The sequence below is a fragment of the Adiantum capillus-veneris genome, chromosome 8 (assembly GCF_014529385.1).
Source record: "Adiantum capillus-veneris isolate H3 chromosome 8, ASM1452938v2, whole genome shotgun sequence".
Lineage (NCBI taxonomy): Eukaryota > Viridiplantae > Streptophyta > Polypodiopsida > Polypodiales > Pteridaceae > Adiantum > Adiantum capillus-veneris.
The window spans coordinates 783,299-806,008 of record NC_140938.1 but is presented as its reverse complement, the minus strand read 5'-3'; the positions used below and the strand labels follow the sequence as shown (position 1 = coordinate 806,008).

General features: G+C 43.2%; 1 protein-coding gene across 2 annotated transcripts; it reads left to right on the top strand.

The window, feature by feature from the left end:
• The first annotated feature begins 319 nt into the window (after positions 1–319).
• LOC147451550 (translocon at the outer membrane of chloroplasts 64-like) lies at positions 320–19,677 on the top strand. Of its 2 annotated transcripts, XM_086517477.1 has the most exons (13): positions 320–969; positions 1,323–1,475; positions 1,596–1,720; positions 16,986–17,111; positions 17,186–17,368; positions 17,458–17,620; positions 17,694–17,853; positions 17,945–18,079; positions 18,155–18,358; positions 18,460–18,587; positions 18,713–18,764; positions 18,927–18,996; positions 19,097–19,677. In XM_086517477.1, exons 1-13 carry the CDS (start codon positions 587–589, stop codon positions 19,180–19,182), a joined length of 1,968 nt encoding a protein of 655 aa, XP_086373603.1. In that variant the 5' UTR covers positions 320–586; the 3' UTR covers positions 19,183–19,677. The 2 variants fall into 2 exon arrangements, with proteins under 2 accessions (XP_086373603.1, XP_086373604.1); XM_086517478.1 differs by lacking the exons at positions 18,713–18,764; positions 18,927–18,996; positions 19,097–19,677 and having other exon boundaries at positions 18,155–18,388.
• The last annotated feature ends 3,033 nt before the right edge of the window (positions 19,678–22,710 follow it).

Sequence of the window (22,710 nt, the reverse complement as noted above, 5' to 3'; positions counted from 1 at the left end):
TATCATCATAGGGTAGAGGGGCCAATAAGTGGACTGCCCCCAAAACAAGGACTGTGGTACCCCTCCAATAATATCCTGTTTTTGAACTAGCTTGACAACCAAAAAGGCAGGCTCGAATGGCTATCTCGTTTGAAATAAAGAAATTGTATTGGCTGTTCAAACCTTTGTGGCACATTTTGCTCTCTTTTAGCCAGGGTACATCTCCCTTTCTGCCCCTCTTTTTGTTACACGGGATTGCATAGATGATGCCGTATCTCTTTATTTGTGACTTGCATCAGAATAACTGTGAATGCTCTTGTTTAGGCGATTTAGATGAGGTGGTCAACGATGAAATTGAGCGTCGATGAGAGCTTCTCAAGTACCCTAGAGGAGGATGAAAATGGCTATCACGAAGATGTGGGGTTTGACCGTGATAACAAGAGTTAAAAATGGGGTTTAGAGGAGTTACCGCTTCGTAAGATCTGGCTTCAGAGGAAGGTTTTCTGCGATCGCCCCCCACAAACCTTGCCAGGCTGCAAACGTGCGAACACAAGCGTACACACACACATACACAGGGCGAAAGGAGGATATACATAAGAGAGATTCTATGTTCAGGAAGGAGGCAAGCATCAGAGGAGGTGCTCCCAGCTCAAGTAGCACGGTTACATCGTCTGGCGCTTCGAGAAGCAGCGTTAACAATGCCAGCAAGAGCAGCAGTGGGGGTGATGTATCCAGTTCCAGCGCTTTAGAAGGAGAGGGTTGGTATGCAGGCATCATGAGGTGGCCTAACAGCTTGTGGTTACTGCTAGGCTTTGGCATTGCCACTAGCATTGCCACTGGTATCCTTGTTGTCTCACGCTCTCGGAGGAAGCAACTAAGAAAGGACCTTGGAGCTTTCATAAAATTCTTGGAACTGCACCCACCCCCGCAACCTGCCCCACCTATAGCTCCTCATCCTCTTACCGGCCTCACATTTGCTATCAAGGACATGTGAGTACATTGATTTGCTTACAGGTCTATGCTTTGCATTGCCTTTAATGATTGGTCATCTATTTGGAAATGTGTGTGGACCATCGTTGTGTACAAACTTAGCCTGACAGGGTTGTTGCATCGTGGCATTTTAGAGTCAAAGTTTTTGGCTAGCATTCCATTTGGTCCTCTGTTGCGCTCATGCTGTTGATGCACTTATGCTTCCGTTTTGCACTATGTTAAGCATTTGATAGTAAGGATAAGGATCTCATGATTGTTACCCACAAGTTAGTATCTTGAGGTGCCCAATCAAGAACTTTTTATAAGTATGTCATCTATTATCTGCCAAGGTTTGATGAAGAGCTTCGTTGCAGTTTTGACGTGGAGGGTTTTGTCACTGGATTTGGTTTGCCCGAATGGGAAATGACTCATGAGCCTGCCCCACATACTGCACATGCTGTAGCAACCCTCGTTCAAGCAGGTGCCACTTGCATTGGGAAAACCCAAATGGATGAGATGGGTTGCGGGTAAGATTCTCCCTTTTTGGTTTAAGTGAGCTAGGACATGTAGCCTGTATGAGTTTTTGAAGATTGCCGCTATGTCCTTGTTACAATATACATACCAACATTGATGTTGTCATCTTTCAGCATCAGCGGACACAACGATCATTACGAAGATCTTGTCAATCCAGTTTCTTCTGATTATGCACCTGGAGGGTCATCGGGTGGGTCAGCAGTTGCTGTATCCACCGAACTTGTTGATTTTGCCTTGGGTAAGGTGCCACATAACTGCTCTTTGCTGCCAATTTGGTGATGTTACATGCTCTGTTCGTTGTGGCTGAGCCTCTGGATAAATGATCTATAATGCTGCTATTGAAACATACTTCCTACATCCAGTCATTCTTATGTATCGTATGAGCTTCAGGGTTTCATCATTTGACAAGTGCATGCCATCTTTTGTACCTGCATAGTCCATCTCTTTCTCTCTTGTAAGTTATCACTAAAGAGAAAAGAAAGATGTACAGAAGATGACAACCTGTAATAGACTTGGACATCCCAAGCCAAAGATCAATAGCAAAACACAAATAGCAACTGAACTAAATCTGAATAGAGAGAGAGAAGAGGAGAGTTGACACGGATTGGCAGAGTTCTGTTCCTAGATGCATTGACCCTAAAGATTGGTAGCCCTTCCGGTATTTCTTTATTATTTCTTCACAACGGTACAACTTTTTGAGAGTCCAGCTCTTCGAGACTTTGCGTCCAAATGCCCCAGAAGATTGCCCCTTGGGGCTCTTAGAAACAGTACAAGGGATGCCCAACAGTAGAGCTCTGAAAGCTCTAGTCCAAAAGCACTTTGGTACCTAAAGCATCTGCTCCCAAAAAGCATGGTGTAAAACTGCCAAATTCAGCCAGCACAAATTATGGAAATTTGTACGAACTGTGCCACATCAGCTTATAGTCGTTACGCTTTTGGTCTTTTCAGGGTTTAGGCCCCTCAACCGGCGTCCATCAGTTGGTAGGGGTTAGGTTTTAACCCCCTAGGCCCCTTGGCGACATCCTTTTTGATCCATAAGTTCTTCTAACCCCTTGTCCTCTCCGTGAGTTCCTTAAGTTGGGCATGCCACATCACAAACTTGTGACATACCCCTTGTCCTCTTGCCAGCGATCTCCTTAAGTTGGTCATGCCACATCACAAACTTGTGACATACCCCCCTCTTGAAAGAATTGTAATCGTCCTCGATTACGTCTACAAAATAGATGAAGGCCAAAAACTTTCTTCAGTAGACATTGACTTTATGTACTCATGCACCAAAAATGCACACTTCCACCACTTGTACTAAGACATGAGTCACTGATCAATTACATTTCCGTCGAGGGGTCCCAAATGCAAATCATGATTGTTGTAATGTATTTAGCAATCACATCCAGACTGTATAGACCTTTACTCGGATGTCTTGATCCACTAAATATTGTGTCACTATCATATTCATATCCTTTTTCTTATTTCAAGCAAACCATGTCCATGACCATCCCCGTAAGATAGTACATTCACAGAGCATGCATTTCACAAATCACACACTTAGTTCACACTGGATACTGTTTCAATCATTCAATCTAGCTATCTAATCTAGTCTAGAACTCTTGATGCATCAAGATTCATGCGTAGCCATCTCATCCTTCTCGAACTCTTGATGCACTCACAACAGTTGCTAATCATCTCATCCGGATACAAATCTTGATACACCAAAATTACATTTTCTAGATCTTTTTAATCTCTAGATGCACTGAGTTCATTAGATCGTTCATGAGACAAAATACTCCAGACATTTTATCTTTCTTTGCATTACTCTATCAATACACACGTGTAGGAATTTGCAATTTAATGTACGTATTTTCATAAGATCATTCCGTAGAATACTGTCAGACCAAAGTATCCCTAAAATCTCAAAGAGAAATTAGTGACTTTATTCAATTTAGGCAACCTATGACAAGGGAATTGAGTGGCTTCTCTCTTGTAGAGCATGCATTGCACCAAATTCAATTCGTCGATTCGACGTGCACTTAAGGAATAGACATTGCTAAAAAAATTTCCGAAAAGCCTTGAAGGTATGACTCAAAATTGAAGAGAATCTGTGAGGTTCTCTTCCCCCATCCACTTTGCATTGAGAGCTAGAAAATCCTTCCCTTCAACAAATTATCAGGGACCTAGCGTACCTTTTTCTGTTCTGTTTCTTGTACCTTGGGACCTGTTGGTTCTTATCCTGGCCTTCCCTGTCCACTTGCACATTAATTTGAATCTTCAAAATTCTCTGATGAGCTATTAGGTGTTTGCTTTGGTTCTTCGGAGAACTCTTTGATAAACTTGTTCTCTTGGTTCTTTCTTAGGATATTCCTAGGAGACTGTAAGGTGCAGCGGAATGAATGTTGTATTTTCTCAAGATTATTGATCTATATTTGCTCAAGGTTCCTTTTAGTTCTTAGGGAAGGAGAGAACCTTTCGTCTTTATGGAGAGTGATATGATCACGAACAAAGTGAGTGGATATTGTGCGTGCAAGTGTATGAGACTGAGAGAAGGAGAGAAAAGAGATACGACACCCGAGAGGTTGTAAAACCCTCCTCCGAAGGCCCCACTCTCGTCGGCGAGAGTGGTCTACTTTTGATTGCACAAAGGTGTACAATGATGATGCATGGACTGATGCAACTTGGGACTATGCCGATGACGACGACGGTGATTACGATGACGACTTTAGGGCTGAAATCTGTGGTCTTCAATTGCTGAATTTCGGGACTGTTTCGATGGCTGAAAATGACTGTTTTGGCTGCGTTTTCGATGGCTGAAAATGGGGGTATCTGCAATGCTTCTAGGGCTGAATGGTCTGTTGTCCATTAACCAAACCGAAGTGAAAAATTCTCTTGAATTTTATCCACCTCTTAGGTGCTTCTCTGTGCAACAGCAGATTAGACCACCATGTTTGGGCATTACCTTTAAGATGAGACGCTGGCCTTCGTACCTTAGAGGAAACGTCCTCACGAAAAGGAGATTTCAAATTGTTGTATAAAGCAAGGGCTTGATGGGTGTCATGGTATCGTGAAAACGTATCAAACTTTAACTGCTTGACCCCCATCCTTGAACTCCTTGCTCTTCTTTCTCATTTTCTCATTGTCTGAACTGTCAGAAGAGGATGAGGTCTCCTCCTCTGAATTGCTAGATTGCTTTCTATGTGTCAGGTGCAACGAAAGTGTTAAAGGGTTTAGCTTGGATCTAGTACTCCCCACAAACACAAGGTTACTTTACTTCATTTGAAACAAGAAATTGAACTGAAGACAATGATGTGTGAGAGAGAGAGAGAGAGAGAGAGAGAGAGAGAGAGAGAGAGAGAGAGAGAGAGAGAGAGAGAGAGAGCTTTATTAACGTCTTCTAGAGGCTGAACTCGGCCTATGAGACAAAACCATGTACATGTGTGTATCCTCTAGGTATCCAAAAAAGGATAAAAGTGTTGAAAAAGAATTGAACTAAAGTGATACAAGACTAGAGGTGAGGTGGTACAGTGCTGCAGTAATCAGATAAGAGGTGGGGTAATACATGTGCCAGTATACTGAGGGGATGGAGCTCTATCTCTAGTAGATGTGAAACTATATGCTCAGGGGTACAATGATGAGATGCAATCTAGCTCCATCCGATAGAAAACTGAGGGTGTAGGATATCATGCATAGGAGGGTAGGGTGTGAAGAGCCCTTGTAGTATGGCAGTTGGGTCGGAGAAGACTCGTTGTATCTCTCTCTGTCTGGCCTGCTCATGCTGTGTCCGAATCTGGTAGATCGTGCTCGTCGAGCACGATATCCCTCTGCTCTAGGTCGTCTCCTGGCGCGGATCCCATTTGCTTGATGGAGAGTAACCCCTCTCTGTGTAGTCGTAGCAAGTGGTGCTCGAGTCGCTCGATGAAAGAATTTTTTAAGCTGGGACTGTCTACTCCCACTTGATGACTGTAGTATCATGTCTCTATGTTTCTGAATCTCAAGGAGAACGTGCCCAAGTTGTCTCTGGTTTCTGGACTTTATAAGCTCTCTGAGTGTAGGTTGCCCTGAAAACAGGGTAGGGTAGCGGCTGCAGATATCCTAGTAAGCTCGACATCTACAAACATAATGCTCCTCGCTCTCCGCCTCTTCTGTACATACCCTACATATCCTCTGGTCTCTGGGAGTATGTGATTCTCGGCCTTTCTCAATCTCCAATTTGTGTGATAAAACTCTTAGCTGTCCAATGGCTACTCTGGCACTGTGAGACATGTAAATATCCATGTATCTAGGCCTCTGGATGAAGCCATCCTCTAAAGTAGTCAAGAATTGATCCCTGGAGTACAACGTCTTCGGTGGAAGAGGCTGTCTCGGTGTGATCCATGTCTCTCTGATACACAGCTGTTAGAGATCTTGTGAGGATCCGTGTCACGTGACACATTTCAACCCTATGTGTCCGTGGACAAGCTACACCACAGCAGGGTTCAGTCCGTCCAGTCAAGTCTAGATTAGCAGTGATCTGGCACTTTTGTGAGTCTATTCGTAGACCGTGCATGCCCAGTCACTTAGCATAGATGCATATCCTCCGGTTGCACACAACATGATCATTGGAATTCCCATCAGAATCCATTAGCATCAGTTAGGGGAATTTTCCAATGCATTTAGCCTATTTTCCTATTTTTGGTTATTTTCACTTATTATTTTTAAGTGACTTTCCAACAAAAGTAGGTAGGCAATTTTGCTAAGTTAATATATAAGCAAACCCAATTTAGCACTTTCTGGCAGAAGAGGCAGCAGGAGCTTCCCGCTCAACAAGCAACTTCTCAGCAGTACCCCCCTCTCAGCACCCCTAGCGTTTTCAGCCCTAGGCCATCCACTCCCCTTGGCGTTTTTGCTCATCTGCAACAGCCCCTGCCATCAGCGTTTTGGTCGCTAGCAGAGCCAGCGTTTTGGACTCACAGTTTTCAGCCAAGAGCAGCAATTTACTAACGCTAGCAGCAGAATGCATCAGCGTTTTGTTTTCAGCCCTAATCTGCATCAGACCACAGCGTTTTCAGCCTTATGCACAGCAGCACATCAGCCCCAGATTGGTTGCAGAATGTTCCCCCATTTTCAGCCATAAAAACGCAGCCAAAACAGTCATTTTCAGCCACCGAATAGTCCCGAAATTCAGCGATTAGAAGAGCCCAGATTTCAGCCATCAAGTTGTCGTCGTCATCACCGTCGTCGTCATCGACATAGTCCCCGTTTGCATCAGTCCATTGCATACGCATTGTACACCTTTGTGCAATCAAGTAGACCACTCTCGTCGACGAGAGTGGGGCCTTCAGAGGAGGGTTTTACAACCTCTCGGGTGTCGTATCTCTTTTCTCTCCTTCTCTCAGTCTCATTCACTTGCACGCACAATATCCACTCGCTTTGTTCGTGATCATAGCACTCTCCATAAGACGGAAGGCTCTCTCCTTCCCTAAGAACTAAAAGGAATTTTGAGCAATAAAGATCACTAATCTTGAGAAAATACAACATTCATTGCGCTGCACCTTACATTGGTATCAGAGCTTTGGAAGTGTTCTGCATTACTCAAGGAAAGAACCACAAGAATTTTTTTTGCTTGTTGAGGTCGCACGAACCCAAGTTTACTTGGGCGTGGCGATTCCTAATCGTGTTCTGTTGAAGAGTGACAGGAATCCCAAGAAAGAAGGGCTTGTCCAGCCTCCCCTTGTGTCTCTTTTCACTCATTGAGAGCAGACCGTGCACTTAGCGGCCAGCCAATCGACGTGAGGTGGGAAAAAGCAACCTTGGTGTGAGCGCAAGGCCGCCAAGGGGTGCGCCCGCAGAAAAGGGTAGAACTCGGGTGAAGAGAAGATCCTTCTCAACCGCGATTTGCAAGCAAAAGAAAACCTAAAGAACCCCAAGAACCCAAGACCCTCAAGACTCAAGAACCTCAAGAACCCAAGATTCTCACGAATCAAGGACCTCAAGAACCTCAGACCCTCAAGAACCCAAGTTCCTCGCGAGCTTAAGACCCCAAGATCATAGTGCATGGTCGTCACCCGAAGTGGAATGGATACTTCGCATACAGGTAATGAGCATGAGAGAGGCGACGAAGACTCGTCCCCACCCGGAGATGATTTCTTCAACCCTCCCCCTTCGCCATCTACGCCACCAAGTGCACCAGACCCTATGGAGGCAATGGTCAAGCAGATGATGGCCATGATGGATAGACAGGAAGACAAGCGCCTTGCTTTAGAGCGCGAGTGCGACGCAAGGAAAGAAAGAAAAGAACTAAGGAAGGAGGAAGCGGCAACAAGAAACGCGGCATTGGAGGCCGATCGTGCCGCTCATAGATTGGCTTTGGAGACCGAGCGTGAAGCTCGACGAGAGCTACGCACTCAAGAATTGCTTGCCCAAGTCCTAGCCTCGAAGACCGAACCACCCAAAGATCGTGGGAGTTCGTCAAGTGGCACAAGCCACGATGCGGATTCCAACCATCCAGTCATAGAGAAGTTGACTTTCAGTAAGTATGACGGTAAGGTGGATGCTACTGTTATTCATTCTTGGTTGCATCAATTTAATGCTTATTTTGCGACAACTAAGAAAACAGGCAATAGCAAAGTTTTGACGGCAGCTATGTACCTTGCCGGTGATGCCATTAATTGGTACCAAGCATGGCAAGAGGCACAACTAGCCGCGCACCTAGAGGCAGCCGACGATTTCACGCCCCCCTCTTTTAGTTGGGCTGATTTCCAAGACAAGCTCAAGGTGCGGTTTATGCCACGTCCTCAGTACCTTGCACGATTGAAGGACGATTGGCGAGCTCTGAAGCAAACGGTATACCGGTTATGTCTTTCTCTAATTGTGTTTTGCAGCTCGACACTCAATTATGCAAATGGGATGTGAAGCGCAAGGAGGCATTTCTTTACGGATTGGACGAGTATATCAAGTATGATGTCGAGGTACTCGATCCAATCGATCTCAACAAAGCGGTAGCAATTGCCCTCGCCCACCTCAAAACGGAAAGAACGGTAAGAATGGTAAGAATGATAACTCTTTTAACCAATCTTCCAACAGTATCTCATCAAAGAATTCTTCCAATGAATCTAAGGGTAAGGCTAACACAATTGCTAAACCTAAGCTTACTCCAGATGAAAAGGTAGCACAAGGAATTGTAGGAGGATACATCACGTCGGAAGAACAAAGCACTTATTCTAAGGAAGGTCGTTGTTTTCATTGTCACATTAAGGTCACATAAAAAGAACATGTCCTAAGCGGAATGAATGTTGTATTCTCTCATTAAATGTTATGGTCGTACGTCGGGGCACCGTTTTGTCATATTGTTTGACCTAGGTAGTATGCATGATGTGATCAGTTCCTCTCTTGTTGAGAGAGCTCGCCTCGAAGTTAGTCCGAGATCTCCTATCGAGGTCTCTGGCTTTCGTCCCGGTATGGACGCTCTCATCACAGAGGAATGCCTTGATGTGTTGTTTGCAATTCAACAGACTGCCTTCACTAGAAGATTTGTTGTTTCTCCTCTCTCACGATGTGATATGATTTTGGGTATTCGATGGTTTCGTGATAATGACGCTCTCGTGAAATTTGCGGCTAACACTATAACTATCGATGCCGATAGTGATTCTCCTATTGTCTTTCATGGAGAGGACATTGCTCCTTCTTTCATGGAGAGGACATTGCTCCTTCTCCATCTCTCATTGCTAATATGCAGGACAAGGTTGAAAGGATTCGAGATAAGGAGGCTCTCTCAACTCTTTTTCTCCACAGCATGACACACAGGATTTGCATGATTATGAGAAGCATGATGATTTGGATGACAATGACAAGCATGATGATTTCCATGATCAAGATGTGATTTCTCACAAGCATGATGAGTTGCATGAAGAAGATGTGATTGTTCACAAGGATGATGTGTTAGTTGATGCTTTTTCTAGCGAAGCTAACCTCGTTGTAGATTTGATCAATCACCAAGAATTGATCTTGGCTTTCGAGTCAAGGTCCATAGATCCCCCACAAGAAGATTCGATAGATCCGTAAGCAACGATCTTGGCTCTCGAGCCTTGGTCCATAGAGCCATCACAGGAAGTATTATGTGTTCGCATGATTGATACGCACGCATTGTTGGAGTTTTTCATTCGTTAAGGTTTCCTGTATTTTAGTCAGCATCGTTATGTGATCCCTTTTCCTAGGCATGACATATTGTATGTTGAGCACGTTTCTCTCATGGATGAGCACGAATGTATGCGGATTTTTCGTGAAAAACTGAAAAGTTGTATGTAAGGAAGTCGCATTCCATGTCTCTTCCTTGGTATGACACAGTTTCCGAAAGAGCAAATGATAGTATGAGCACTAAACATGGGCATTTTCATTGTGATTTACCACAGTTGATTGATTTCGATCAAACAGAAAAGATTCAAGCGCATTGTTTGCATGTGTTTGATAAACGGGTTGTCTCCGTCTCTATGTTCATCTACATTGCATACAGTCTTTAGAGAAGACAAGATTTTTTTCCGTCACTTTACATGGAATGGGTATGTTCATGGTTTTGTGTTGGAGATGGTTCTAGGAATTTTCAGCCATGGAGATTCTTGAAGACGAAAGGAGCAGATCTCTAGACGAAGTTGACGCAAGAAAGGAGATTCAAGCGACTTTGTGTCGCTTTCGGCGCGGCCCAAAGAAGCAAGCGTTGCAGACCTTTATGAAGTTCAAGTACTGCACGACCCACACATTAGGGTGGGCCGGCGAAGAGTCCCTTCCAGGATTCCGGATGCTGTTGGCGATCTCCTTCGACGCCATACAGTTCGGTACCAGTACCTCACTTTGAAAAGGAGGGGATGTCACGTGACACATCCCAACCCTGTGTGTCCGTGGACAAGCTACACCATAGCAGGGTTCCCGTCAGTCAAGTCAAGTCAGTTTAGATTAGCAGTGATCTGGCACTTTTGTGAGTCTATTCGTAGACCGTGCATGCCCAGTCACTTAGCATAGATGCATATCCTCCGGTTGCACAGAGCATGATCATCAATATTCCCTTCATGATCCATCAGATTCAGTCAGGGGAATTTTCCAGTGCATTTAGCCTATTTTCCTATTTTTGGTTATTTTCACTTATTATTTTTAAGTGACTTTCCAACAAAAGTAGGTAGGGCAATTTTGCTAAGTTAATATATAAGCAAATCCAATTTAGCACTTTCTGGTAGAAGAGGCAGCAGGAGCTTCCCGCTCAACAGACAACTTCTCAGCAGTACCCCCCTCTCAGCACCCCTAGCGTTTTCAGCCCTAGGCCATCCACTCCCCTTGGTGTTTTTGCCCATCGTTTCGATTTCCCGTTCCAGGTAACTATGAATTGCTCTCGATCACGCCTGCAAAACGGACAGAGGCCATAAACTAGTTTAGTAGACATTGACAGTACCGACGCACTAGACAACACACATCTAGTACTTGCACGAAGACGACACAGTCATTGCACATTCACATCAAATTAATCACATAAAAATCGATTCCAGATCTAAGACCATGATTCCGTGCAACGTATTTAGCAATCGTATCTGGATCCACACAGGACCTCACTGATGTCGGATTCAACTAATCCTTATTACGATCATGTCTATAGATTCTCAAGTCATGATTCCTTGCAATGTATTTAGCAATCGCATCTAGATCTACAAAGGACCTCAATGATGTCGGATTAACTTATCCTTATTGCGATCATGTCCAGAGTCTCACAAGACCGAAATGTTGTAGCCATTCCGTCTTGCAAACCTGCACTCAACACAATCACATGAGTGAGCATAAAAATCAGATTCATTTTCGGGAATTCCCATTTTGAAGTACTTCTTTCATAAAGTCATCCAACAGAATACTGTCAGCACATCAGTATCCGTGAAGTCCAAAGGGAAATCAGTTACTTTATTCCATCCAAACAATCTGCGACAAAGGAGTGGAGTAACTCCCCTCTTGTTGTCACAAACTGCTGACGTGTCAAAGCCTAAAGAATGGAGCCAACTTACAGATGCCGGCCGAGGGGCCTAAACCCTAAGAAGAACAAGCAGTAGAAGAAGAAGAAGTCCTACCAACTTATGGAGACCCGTATGATGGGGCCCTAGTGACATAAAGGATTAAAATAAAGCAGGACCCACACACACACACTAAAGGAAATTGCGCGGAACTGATGACATGGCATGTTTATCCAAAAATTACGTTGATTGATGACGTGGCAGGCTGTACGGATTTTTGTGTTTTGCGCTGGCTCATGACGTGGTAGGCTGTACGGATTTTCGTGATTTACGTTGGCAGCTTTTTGGCCTTGCCTTTGGACCAGATGCTTTTGAGTTTGAAGGCTTTTCACTGTAACTGCTTTTAAGGCCAAGGGCCTTTAAATATGAGGTTAGGGCTCATTCTCTGGCATGCTTCTTGGAGAAGGTGCAGAGCTTGGAGTACTGGCTTGTACTGTGTTGATGATATAAAGAAATATCGAAAAGGGCGCCAAGGTTTGGGGCCAATACTCTTTGGGGTGGAATTCCGCCACTCCGTGTCGTGTGTCGTCTCTCTTTCAGTTGAGTTGTTATTGAAGTGCTAAAAGTCTGTTCAATTTGTTCTTTTCTATTGGCACGTGTGCCCGTCTTGTGACACTTCATAGGTGCTTAGAAATTTAGGAACCTTCGTAGCACCCTTGAATACTTCAAATGGCGCCTTCCCCGTGTGTGGTTGTAGGCAAACTGCACCAAGGGAAAATACTTTTTCCATTTAGTCTTCCGATAGGACGTCAACAAATCCAAAACCATTGAATTGGCTATCTCAAATTGCTCATTTGTCTGCGGGTGGAACGAGGACGAGAATTGCAGCCGCGTGCCAATGTTCTCCTAGATTGCCCTCCACAACATTGTAGTAAACCGGGGGTCTGTGTCCAAAACAAAGGAAGGAGGCATGCCATATAGTCGTAAAATCTGTGAGACAAATAGTTTTGCCAAATGATCGGGCTTAACTGTCTTCTTTACTGTATCTATGCCGCGGTGGCCAAAAAAAGGTGGACAGTGGTTCTCTGTCAAAACCTTTTCCCTCAAAGGTTGTGTAAAACACAACGTTGTTTTCCGCATCAAATAGCCATCCCGTATGGAATAGCCTAAAATTGTCTCCCCTTCTTGAATCATGGTGAAAATATTAGTTTAGTCAGGATCCGTGGCGTATTGATCAACCATATCCTCGAAGCTTCTGGGATTTATTGCGGAAATAGCAAGAATGAAGGGCTTCCGAGACAATGCATTTGCCACTAAATTCTTGTGTCCCTGACCATTGACAATCTGGAAATGAGACTGTGACAGGATGTTAGCCCATCGCATCTGCTTTTTTTGAAAGCTGCTTCCGTGACAAGAAATAGCGTAAACTCTGACGGTCATAAAGACTGTAAAATTAGCTCCGAGTAAATAGTGTCGCCATTGCGTAAGAGCATGAATAATTGTCCAAAAGCTCTTTTTCATATATCTATGCAACCAACTGAGGACGTAAAAACATCCTGCTCTCGTAAGCTATGCCATGACCTTCTTACATCAAGACTGCTCCCAAACTGCGACCACATGCATCACAGTAAACATCAAAGGGCTTTTGCAAGTCTAGTAAAGTCAATACTGTTCCGGTTGTCAACTTTTCCTTGAGAGTTTGAAAGGTTGCAATCTGTGACTGTCCCCAATTAGAAGGAACCCCTTTCTGAATCAACACATGCAAAGGAGAAGCTATCTCTGCAAATTCCCGAATGAACCGTTGATAATATGGGCACAAGCCCAGAAAGCTTCGAACTTCATGAACATTCTTCAAATCAGGCCAATAACGAATAGTCTCAATTTTTGGCCGGGTCCATATGTACCCCCTTCTACTGAGACGATGTGTCCCAAGAAATGTATCTCAGGCAAGAAAAATTTGCTCTTTTTCGCATCCATAACCAACTTATGCTTTCGCAATGCCTGAACCGGTGGTGTCTGTGTTCTGCTTCATTCTTGGAGAAGAAGATGATGTTGTCAAAAAAAGTGCCCGCAAATGATTGATACTTTCAGAAAATCCTATCCATCATGTGGTTGAAAGTAGCCGGAGCATTCGTAATACCAAAAGGCATCACCAAATATTCTTGCAAACCAAATGTCGTCCTGAAAGCTGTCTTGCCAGGAGCAATTCGGATTTGATGATAACCACTCTTCATATCAATTCGGCAAGTAGAACCCTGAAGTCTGTCGAGTATATCATCGACCTTCGGGATGGGGAAAATCTGTTCTGGTTCATTATTTCTTCATTTTGGGCTCGTTTAGGTCGGTAAGATGGCCGATTCGATGGTGTACTATCAGGAATCAAATCAATTGTGTGATCTTCAGGACGTGAAGGAGGCAACTCGCCTGGTAAGCCCTCAGAGAAACAGTCAGCCCGAGCTTGCAAAAAATCTTGTCGTTCCTTTTTTGAGGTCTTTCAGTTTTCCATCAAGTACATTCTCTTTGCCCTTCTCATTCTTCCAGATGGCTTTTCTTGCCCTGAAATTGACCACGGGACTGTTCTTGGGGAACCAAGGGATTCCTTGGAGGACGTCACACCCTTCCAAAGGCATGATGTAAAAGTCCTCGTGCCTTAAAGACCCCTGACACTGCAAATGTAGTTCGCCAATGACCGATGTAATGGCAATATTCCGTCCGGGTTCCGCTAGAACAGCCTTGGCCTATGGCTCCATTTCCTTGGGCGTAATTCCAAATCTAGCTGCCAATTCAGTTGAAGTTGACCTTGGCTTCTCCATCAAAGAAGGTAAGGGTTTCCCGGTCTCGCACTTTGTCCCATGTTGTGCAAAGTTCAATATTTTTGTTCATCTGATCAAGGTCGGTAGTCCCCACAAAATCTGGTACCAATCCCGCATTCGTCTTTTCTTTTCTTCCGCGCTCGGCTGTTGCTCTGTAACTCTTCGGCTTATCTTCTGGTGGCCCTCTCGTTCATCTTCTTTTCAAGAGTTCTTACCAGCTCTTTTTGCGAGTACAGGTTCCACTTGTCTGCACTCGTTTGTCCTTTCAGCTTTCCTCCCGATTTGAGAGGAGAATCAATGGCTCCTTGCCATCTCAAGAAAATCTCATCAATCGGATAATTCTTCAGGTGTTTCGCAAATGTTGGGTTTCTGGAGTACTTGATCAATCTTTTCATACGTGTCAACCTGCAGTTGACGTTTGTACTCAACTCTAGCAAACTTCTCCGCTGAAAAATTTGCCCAAATCTTCATTCTTTTCTTCAGTGCCCGCGTCGGATTTCAACTTTTCTTTGCCTCCCCACCGAGAAGTGTTATCTCTGTCAAATTCTCTGCGAGAACTTATGTATAATTTGGAGTTCTTTATGGCTTATGCCATGTAAGACAGAGCGATGAAGACAGGAGCGCGCGCGATGCGCGATGTACGAAGGGTGGGAGTGCCTCATAAGTCCGGGGTCAGGACACGAAGATTCTTTCAGACATGCGTGTGCTGCAAAAAAGATCGGATCCTCCGTAGAAGAAGAATTTTTCTGAGCTCTGATATTATTGTAACAAGCTTGGACACTCCAAGCGAGAAATCAATAGCAACACGCAAACATAAACTTCATAATCACTGAACTTTAATTGAGAGAGAGAGAGAGAGAGAGAGAGAGAGAGAGAGAGAGAGAGAGTCGACACGGCCTGACGTAGTTCGGTGCCCAGAGGTATTGGCCCCAAAGTCTGGCGCCCCTTTCGCTATTTCTTTTTCATTAATCATTGCAAAAGTACAACTCTGGAGGGACCTCTGCTCTCAGACTCTGCGTCCAAATGCCGTGTAGAGTGAGGCCTCACGGGCTTATTTATTCTTACAAGGGATGCCCCAAAAGCAGAGCCCCAAAAGCTTCTAAACCCAAAAGCAATTAGCCCCAAAAGCAACTGGTCAAAAATCTGTTAAGAAAAGCAGCTGAAATTCGTACAGGTTGCCATGTCAGCACCTGTCAACACAAATCGTGGGGGTCTGCATTGTGTGCCACGTCAGCAGGCCATACTGTTTACCACGTCAGCATGTCCGTCCGTGGGTATTCATGCCACGTTATCGTTTTGTGACAGATGGTTGCACCATATTTTTGAAACTTTCCCAATCGTAATAGAAGACTATGTAGGTTGTTGAGAGGAGACCCTTGTGCTTTTTGGTGCCGGAGGAGGAAAAACGTGAGGCAATAGAGATGGCAACATGTAGTTCCCAAACTGTTGGAAGCTCTTCAGAGTCCGAAGGTTTTGTTGAGGGTGTCTTGAGAATGTCACAGAGTTTGTCGAGAAGGAACTGCAGATACTTAGTAGAATCTAAAAATGCCATCTTGTCCTTGTGTGTTCGGGAGGGGTCGGTGTGCTTTCAAAAAAGCAGACACTTGAAGCTCTGATACCACTGTAATGGGAGGGCACCACGTGCCAACTGAAAAGAACAGACTGGAACAGGCTTTTAGCACTTAACAACTTTTTTTGGGGGGGGGGGAGAGAGAGAGAGACGTGGAGTGGCGGAGTTATACTCCTAGAGTGCACTGGCCCCAAAACTGTGGCGTCCCTTTTGGCATTTCTTTTATATTGCTTAAGAAAAGCTATAAAAAACTCTCATCCCAAAAGCTAGTGCCACAATCCTCCCTTTATTGGGCAATGGGCATAGAGACGACCTTGAAGGGAGGACGGTGATGGGTTTTTGCACCTCGGTGTCTGAAAAGAACAGACTGAAACAGACTTTTAGCACTAACAACTTGGGGGGGGTGCAGGGGGGGAGAGACTGAGTGGTGGAGTTCCACTCCCAGAGTGCACTGGCCCCAAAACCGTGGCGCCCCTTTTGGTATTTCTTTTATATTGCTTAAGAACAGCTATGAAAAACTCTCATCCCAATAGCTAGTGCCACAATCCTCCCTTTGTTGGGCATCGGGCATAGAGAGGACCTTGAAGGGAGGACGCTGATGAGTTTTTGCACCTCGTTGTAGGATTTATTGATTGTAGCTGTGACAAGAGAGTTTCATTAAACATAGGTGATGTGCATCGAGGGAACAAAGTCTGGAGTGCTCATGCCAAAGCTGCAAACTAAGTTTCAGCTGTGATAAGAGAGATTCATTAAACTTAGGTGATGGGCATCGAGGGAACAAAGTCTGGAATGCTCATGCCAAAGCTGCAAACTAAGTTTCAGCTTCTGATGCCCATCATCTCATTTCTTAATCAGTTCAAGCAGTTTCAGGAGTCAAATGCACACGTTTTGTGTTTGATCCAGCATCTGATGAAACGACAAGTTTTATGGCCATAAGAGGGGACGAAGTCTGGAATGCTCACGAGTTTTAGTGATGCACTAGGCTTCAGCTATCCACGCATACAATAGCAACTCTTAAAATTTTAGGATCATCGTGCTTGTAAGGATGTCCTGCCAGATGTTCTATAAGTATCACTCAATATTTAACGTGTGTTCTGTTTGTTTATTGTTTGGTCCTTTTGGCCTACCATAATTATCTGATCATCAGGTGTGTTTGCTTTGTTTGACCAGGCACAGATACAGGTGGTGATGTGAGAGTACCTGCAGCATTTTGTGAAGTCCTAGGGTTTCGACCCTCGCATGGATCGGTATCTTGCTCAGGAGTAGTGCCTGTGTCGCAAAGCCTTGATACAGTTGGTCTGTTTCAATTCTCTATCCTCTCAAGCTCGTGTTACACCTCAATCTCAAGTGTTCCTCTGTTTTGTTTTTAGGATGGTTTGCTAGGGATGCGAAGGTTTTGTACAAAGTGGGTCAGGTTCTCCTTAGACCGCCTCTTTCTGAAGTAAAACAACCAAGGCGTATCTTGATTGCCGACGACTGTTTCAGACTTCTCTCGGTCTCTGAGAGCAGACACCTTTCAGTGGCTTTGAATGCTATCGAAAATGCTTTTGGAAGTATGTAGTCGAATGCCAATTTAAGTGTGTCAGTTGTTTTATAGCTGGTGTTTCCAGAAGTCTTAAAAATTCTGGTTTTATTGAATCAGAGCAAGCAATAACTCATGTAAAACTTGGAGAGTATTTTGCTTCCAAGATTTCTGGTCTCAAGATGTCCCTTGTTTGCTTTCGGGTCGATGGGGAGAAGGGAAAAGCTGAACGTGGATTTGCTGCATTAAAATCTTTGAGTGATGCATGCCAGCTGCTGCAAGGGTAACTTCTGAATGTGGTGTCTTTGTTGTGATATTCGGCCTTACACTAAACAGACTAATTTGAGTCCATGTAGTCATGAATTCAAGCTGAACCACGAGGATTGGATCCATAATTCCACGGCATTGAGTGCTTCTGGGCGTGTGAAATCAGCTCTAGAAACAAATTCGGAGCTTGTATCAGAGTCCTTGAAATTGAGAAATGAGACTCGTTCTTCCATGAGCGAGCTCTTAATGGTACTATTCAACTTCTTGTCTGGGCTTCCTGCTGAGTTTTAGTTAGCAATGAGTTCAGGATCTACTGTGTGCTCATTTGCTCAGCATGCAGAGTGACAGCTTACTGTTGATTCCGACTGTGGTGGGCCCACCTCCAATGCTGCGGACAAAACCTTCCGTATGGGTAGACTTTGAGGAGAAGGCTTTAACACTTCTAAGTGTTGCTAGTATGTCAGGCTGTTGTCAGGTGAGGAAATCAAAGAGACCAGCAATCATAGTCTGCTTTGCAATGGCTTAAAAGAATTCTCTCTTTCTTATGCAGGTGAGTATACCTGTGGGGAGCATCAATGGCTATCCAAGTGCCATCTCATTGGTCGGCAAGCATGGGGCAGATCATTTCCTGCTGAATGCCGCAGACCTGCTTTTTCCCGTTTTACAGAAGGAAGCAGAAATTTATACAAGCACTGACCATGAAGATGATAGAGCAACTCCGATGCCAGAGGCTGCTGAGGCAGCTAAAGAGAAGGTTATTTCCATTCAATTGTGGACCGCTTGAGTAAGAAGTTTTGATTATTCTTGATGTTCTTGAGTGCTACCTATCTTGTAGTAAAATTTGAACCTCGGCAGGGAAATGAAGCTTTCAGAAAGAAGGATTTTAAAACTGCAATTTTAAGCTACTCGGAAGCTATAGAGTGTGATGAAGGAAATGCAACCTACTATAGCAATCGGGCTGCAGCTTACCTCGCTTTGGGCAAGTATGTGAGAAAGTCTTACTGATCTTTTGTTTGAGGGGAGAAAGCTGTTGTTCTTGCATCCCAAGAGGTTCATAGTCCTTTGTGAGTCTCAGATCCTGAATTTTAATTGTTGGATTATTGTGCAGCTTTCACCTTGCAGAGACGGACTGTAGCCAGGCCATTGACCTTGACAAGAAGGTTAACCTTCTCAGTTTGTCGACATTTCTGTGGCTTCTTTAGTGTCTGAAAGACATGCACTACTTTTTCTTCACTTGTTTTTTCTATGCTCGAGTTGCATGTTACATTTTTTATTTGTACTGCTACAATGAATTTCAATGCTGTCTGTTCCAATTTCTGCAGAATGTAAAAGCTTATATGAGACGAGCAACAGCGCGAGAATCTCTGGGTTGTTTGAAGGATGCCGATCAAGGTGACAACTGACCGTGTAATCTGCTAAGCAACTTTATGCGTGTGGAGAGCAATTGTGCCTTGAAGAAACTCCTACTGAGCTGTCTTTTGTGGCATTGTAGATTTCAAGCAAGCCCTTGTACTGGAGCCCACGAACAAAATTGCAGCAGATGGCGTAAGAAGATTGAAAAAGCAGCTGTTTGGGTAGTGCACTTGATCAGACTGGTTTTTGTAGCAGTAGAGTGAGGCTTATGAAGATGGGTTTGGATGATCGTGTCAGCTTGTATCAAACCTTGTGGAGCACAGGTTCATGCCTATAGGATATATGGGCAAGCTAGATACTACCAGGAGTGAGACAGAAAACCACAGGTTTGTGCCTCCGGAGACGGCCATTTTTTACTCAAAGGTGGAAACAAGATACATTAGCACAGGGTGTTATTGTTGTTTTGATGTTTCTACTGCAAATATTTTGATTGAGAATGGCTTCACAATTTTGGAATAAGCCCATTGGTCCATACAAGGTTGATGTATTACGTGATGTTTTGCCTACGGCAAAATTTTAGCACCCTTAGAAGTCACCAGTTCAAAGAGAAACCTGTATTGAAGCTAATGCCTGAAGATGCCCATGTGTGTTGTCCATATATTGTACAGACTTGAAAATTCTCAAGTTAATAAAGATCGTGCTTCTGCACTGGATACTCTAGTTTGGGTTTTTTTAACCCACATTTTGGGAAACATATTGTTCTTCTCTTCTTTTTATAAATCTTTGGCAGGGTTTCTTGCATCGCCTTTGTAATGAAGGTGATGCGATATTTTTGATTGTGGTTTCTTGAGCCAGTTGTGTTATACTTTGTGTCGCGCTAGCTGTGCTCGACCTTGTCAGGCAGACTGAAGGGCAGAAGCGTTTGTGCTTGTCTATTTGCGAGAACTACATCAGCCAAATTCTGTGTCTCCTCCATGGCTGTTCTTGAGTGGAATAATAAAGCTATGGCTTGTTGGTGTCAATGCATTAGCATGTGTAAAGTGGAGAGAATAATGATATGCTATAAACCCTTCACTTAAGAACGGGCAAACAAAATTTCGAAGTACTTTCTCTTTGAAAATGTAACTCGGGGGTTGACAAGCTACGTTCCTTCTTTTAATGATGAACCTTTTCGTGTAGTTGTATATCAATACATGTTCTGTGTATCACAACAAATATACATGTTGACCATTGTCTTGACAATAGAGTCGGCTAGGGTCTTCAAATAGTTGTCCTTTCACTTGTGTGTATATATATATATATATATATTCTCCGAACAACGCTATGTACAATATGGCTCCTTCTTTTGGTAAGTGTTACCTATCTACTTGATACTTGGACTTATCTTCTCCCGTCGACTTAGTAAGGAGGTTGCAATAGGTTCTTGGTCAGGGCTATGACTCGCAACCATTGTGGCCTAGATGAAGGTTGGTTTAGAGGAAGCCATAACTACCAATGTTACAAATTATATAACCACTTTTCACTCTTGGATTGGATTGGGACATCAGTTTTAAGGCATAGTTTTTTTTTTCATTTCGTGATTATTTTCTCCACTAACTATGAAAGGCACATATCGTAGTTGGGCTTGATTAACTAATAGACTTTGCTAGTGGCGCCAACTAAGACTGTACATTGGTAATGTCTAGGTAAGCATTAAAACTTCACCAACTAGGTGTTTTTACTCTACTTTTAGGACATAATACTTTTGAATAGTAATGTGCTTTTGGCTGTTTACACAAGTGGTAGCCTATTGCACCACATGTATTTGGAATTACTCCACGTTAGAGGTGGGTACACACATTATTTAATTTATTTGTGACATTGCTTTATTTCATATCATGTCAATTTTCTAGCACTTGACTAGATTCCTACAACATTATGTTTGATAATCCAATTTTCAAGCCGTTTCTTTTATCGATAAGTTGTTGATTACGTTTTATTGATGTGAAGTATCATGGTTTTTTAATTAGCCATGAGATGAAAAACGGGATTATGGATTAGACAAATGGGTAGATGCTATGTGGACTAAATTGGTAGGTATATTAGGGCTTAAAAGTGAGTGGTCAAACTTGTAGGTTTGGAGGTGGTGGAAAATAAATCTTTAGTCAAATATCTTATAAGATATAAAATTAAACCATTTTTTTAAAAAGTTGAGATAAAAAACCATTCTGTGTGCTCTCTCTCTCTATTGGTTGCGAGTTTTTAAAGGAGATCCCTCCAAAACTGTACTAGTCGTTCCTTCCCTCTCTCTCTACTTTACCATATATCTCCTCTCTCCACTCCACTTTGCAAGTTGCACGTGTTTCTTCAGTGCACTTTTTTTCTGTGGACTTGTTTGAAACCTCTTTTTTCTCTTTAAGCTTGTTGGATTCTCTTCAGTGGTAGCCACCACCTATTGAAGCTCTCCACTGCTCTATGAACCTTACTTTACATCTCTCTTTAAAGGTGTAGATCTAAACCTTATCTTATTCTTAGAGCTTCTCTCTTGAGTGGATTTATTTTTCTCAACAGCTTCTTTGCTCCATCTTTGCCATTTAAATTTCAAATGGTATTCCCTTCCATCACAACTTTTTTTGAATATTTAATCTCTTCTTATGCACTAAAGCATTGTTTCGTAAAATCATTAAGCTTCCTTGGGCGCTTTATTAGGTAAGGAATATCCTATTTTCTATCTACCCATAAATATGCTCACCATATTACGAATGACCCAACTTGTGGATGGAGGTTTATAGCGATGATACAAATTGGTTTTGTATATCTTTTAACGTCCTTCTTTATGTAATTTAGAACATGAGTGTGCATAAACTAATCATAATTTTTTTTTTGTACAAGTGGTCTACTTGTTTATTGTCTTCAATGGTATCCCTAGGTGCTCGACGACCTAAGAGAGTTATTGACTCATTTTCTTGTAGCAATATACACAATGACAATGGTCATTGGATTACTTTCTAGTACAAACGATTTATGTGAGTGATAATGTAACCAAGTTCATGAGGTGCACACAAAGCCTCAAGAAGATACACAGCTGCTTGAGCACATCACTGGAAGGGAAGAATCACAAGTTCAAGAAAATTCAAAATGGTAAGCGGTTAGGAAAGGTGCAACGTGTATATAGATTTTCAATTGAAGCTAAGGAAAACATTAACTCAATTGAGGTTTCCTCCAAACTGTACGTCCCCTTCTCTTTAAATACTTAGGATCGTCTCTTTTATGTCTTCACCTCATAGGTCGCTTCTAGTCTGTGCATGATATTTTTTCATTTGATTATAGAGTGGAAGTTGGTAGAGTCCTTCACAAGGACCTTTGAGGCCATTCACGTGGAACTTGGCAAATTGATGTATGCTAGTTGTATATTCTCCAAGCTTGCTTCACGGGACATTTTCTTTTATAGCCATACTGATGGCACGCTTAGGCGAACGGGTACGAAAATCTAACTTCCATTCGCTCACCAACTTTGGAGAGTTTGGACTGGCCTACGTCAAATAATGCATTGATAAAAGAAACCAAAAGGAGAATGAAAGTGGATGTGCATGCAGCCATAAAGTGTACCTATGGGTCACACAAGGCAATGATAACATAGTTTATGTCTCTTCATATGTTTGTGTATATCTTTTGATTGCAAAGTGTTCATAGGACACCAACAATGTGAATTTTCAAAGAGGATGGTGCAATGAATGGCTTCTTTATAGCTGGATATAAAATCAAGGCGGTGCA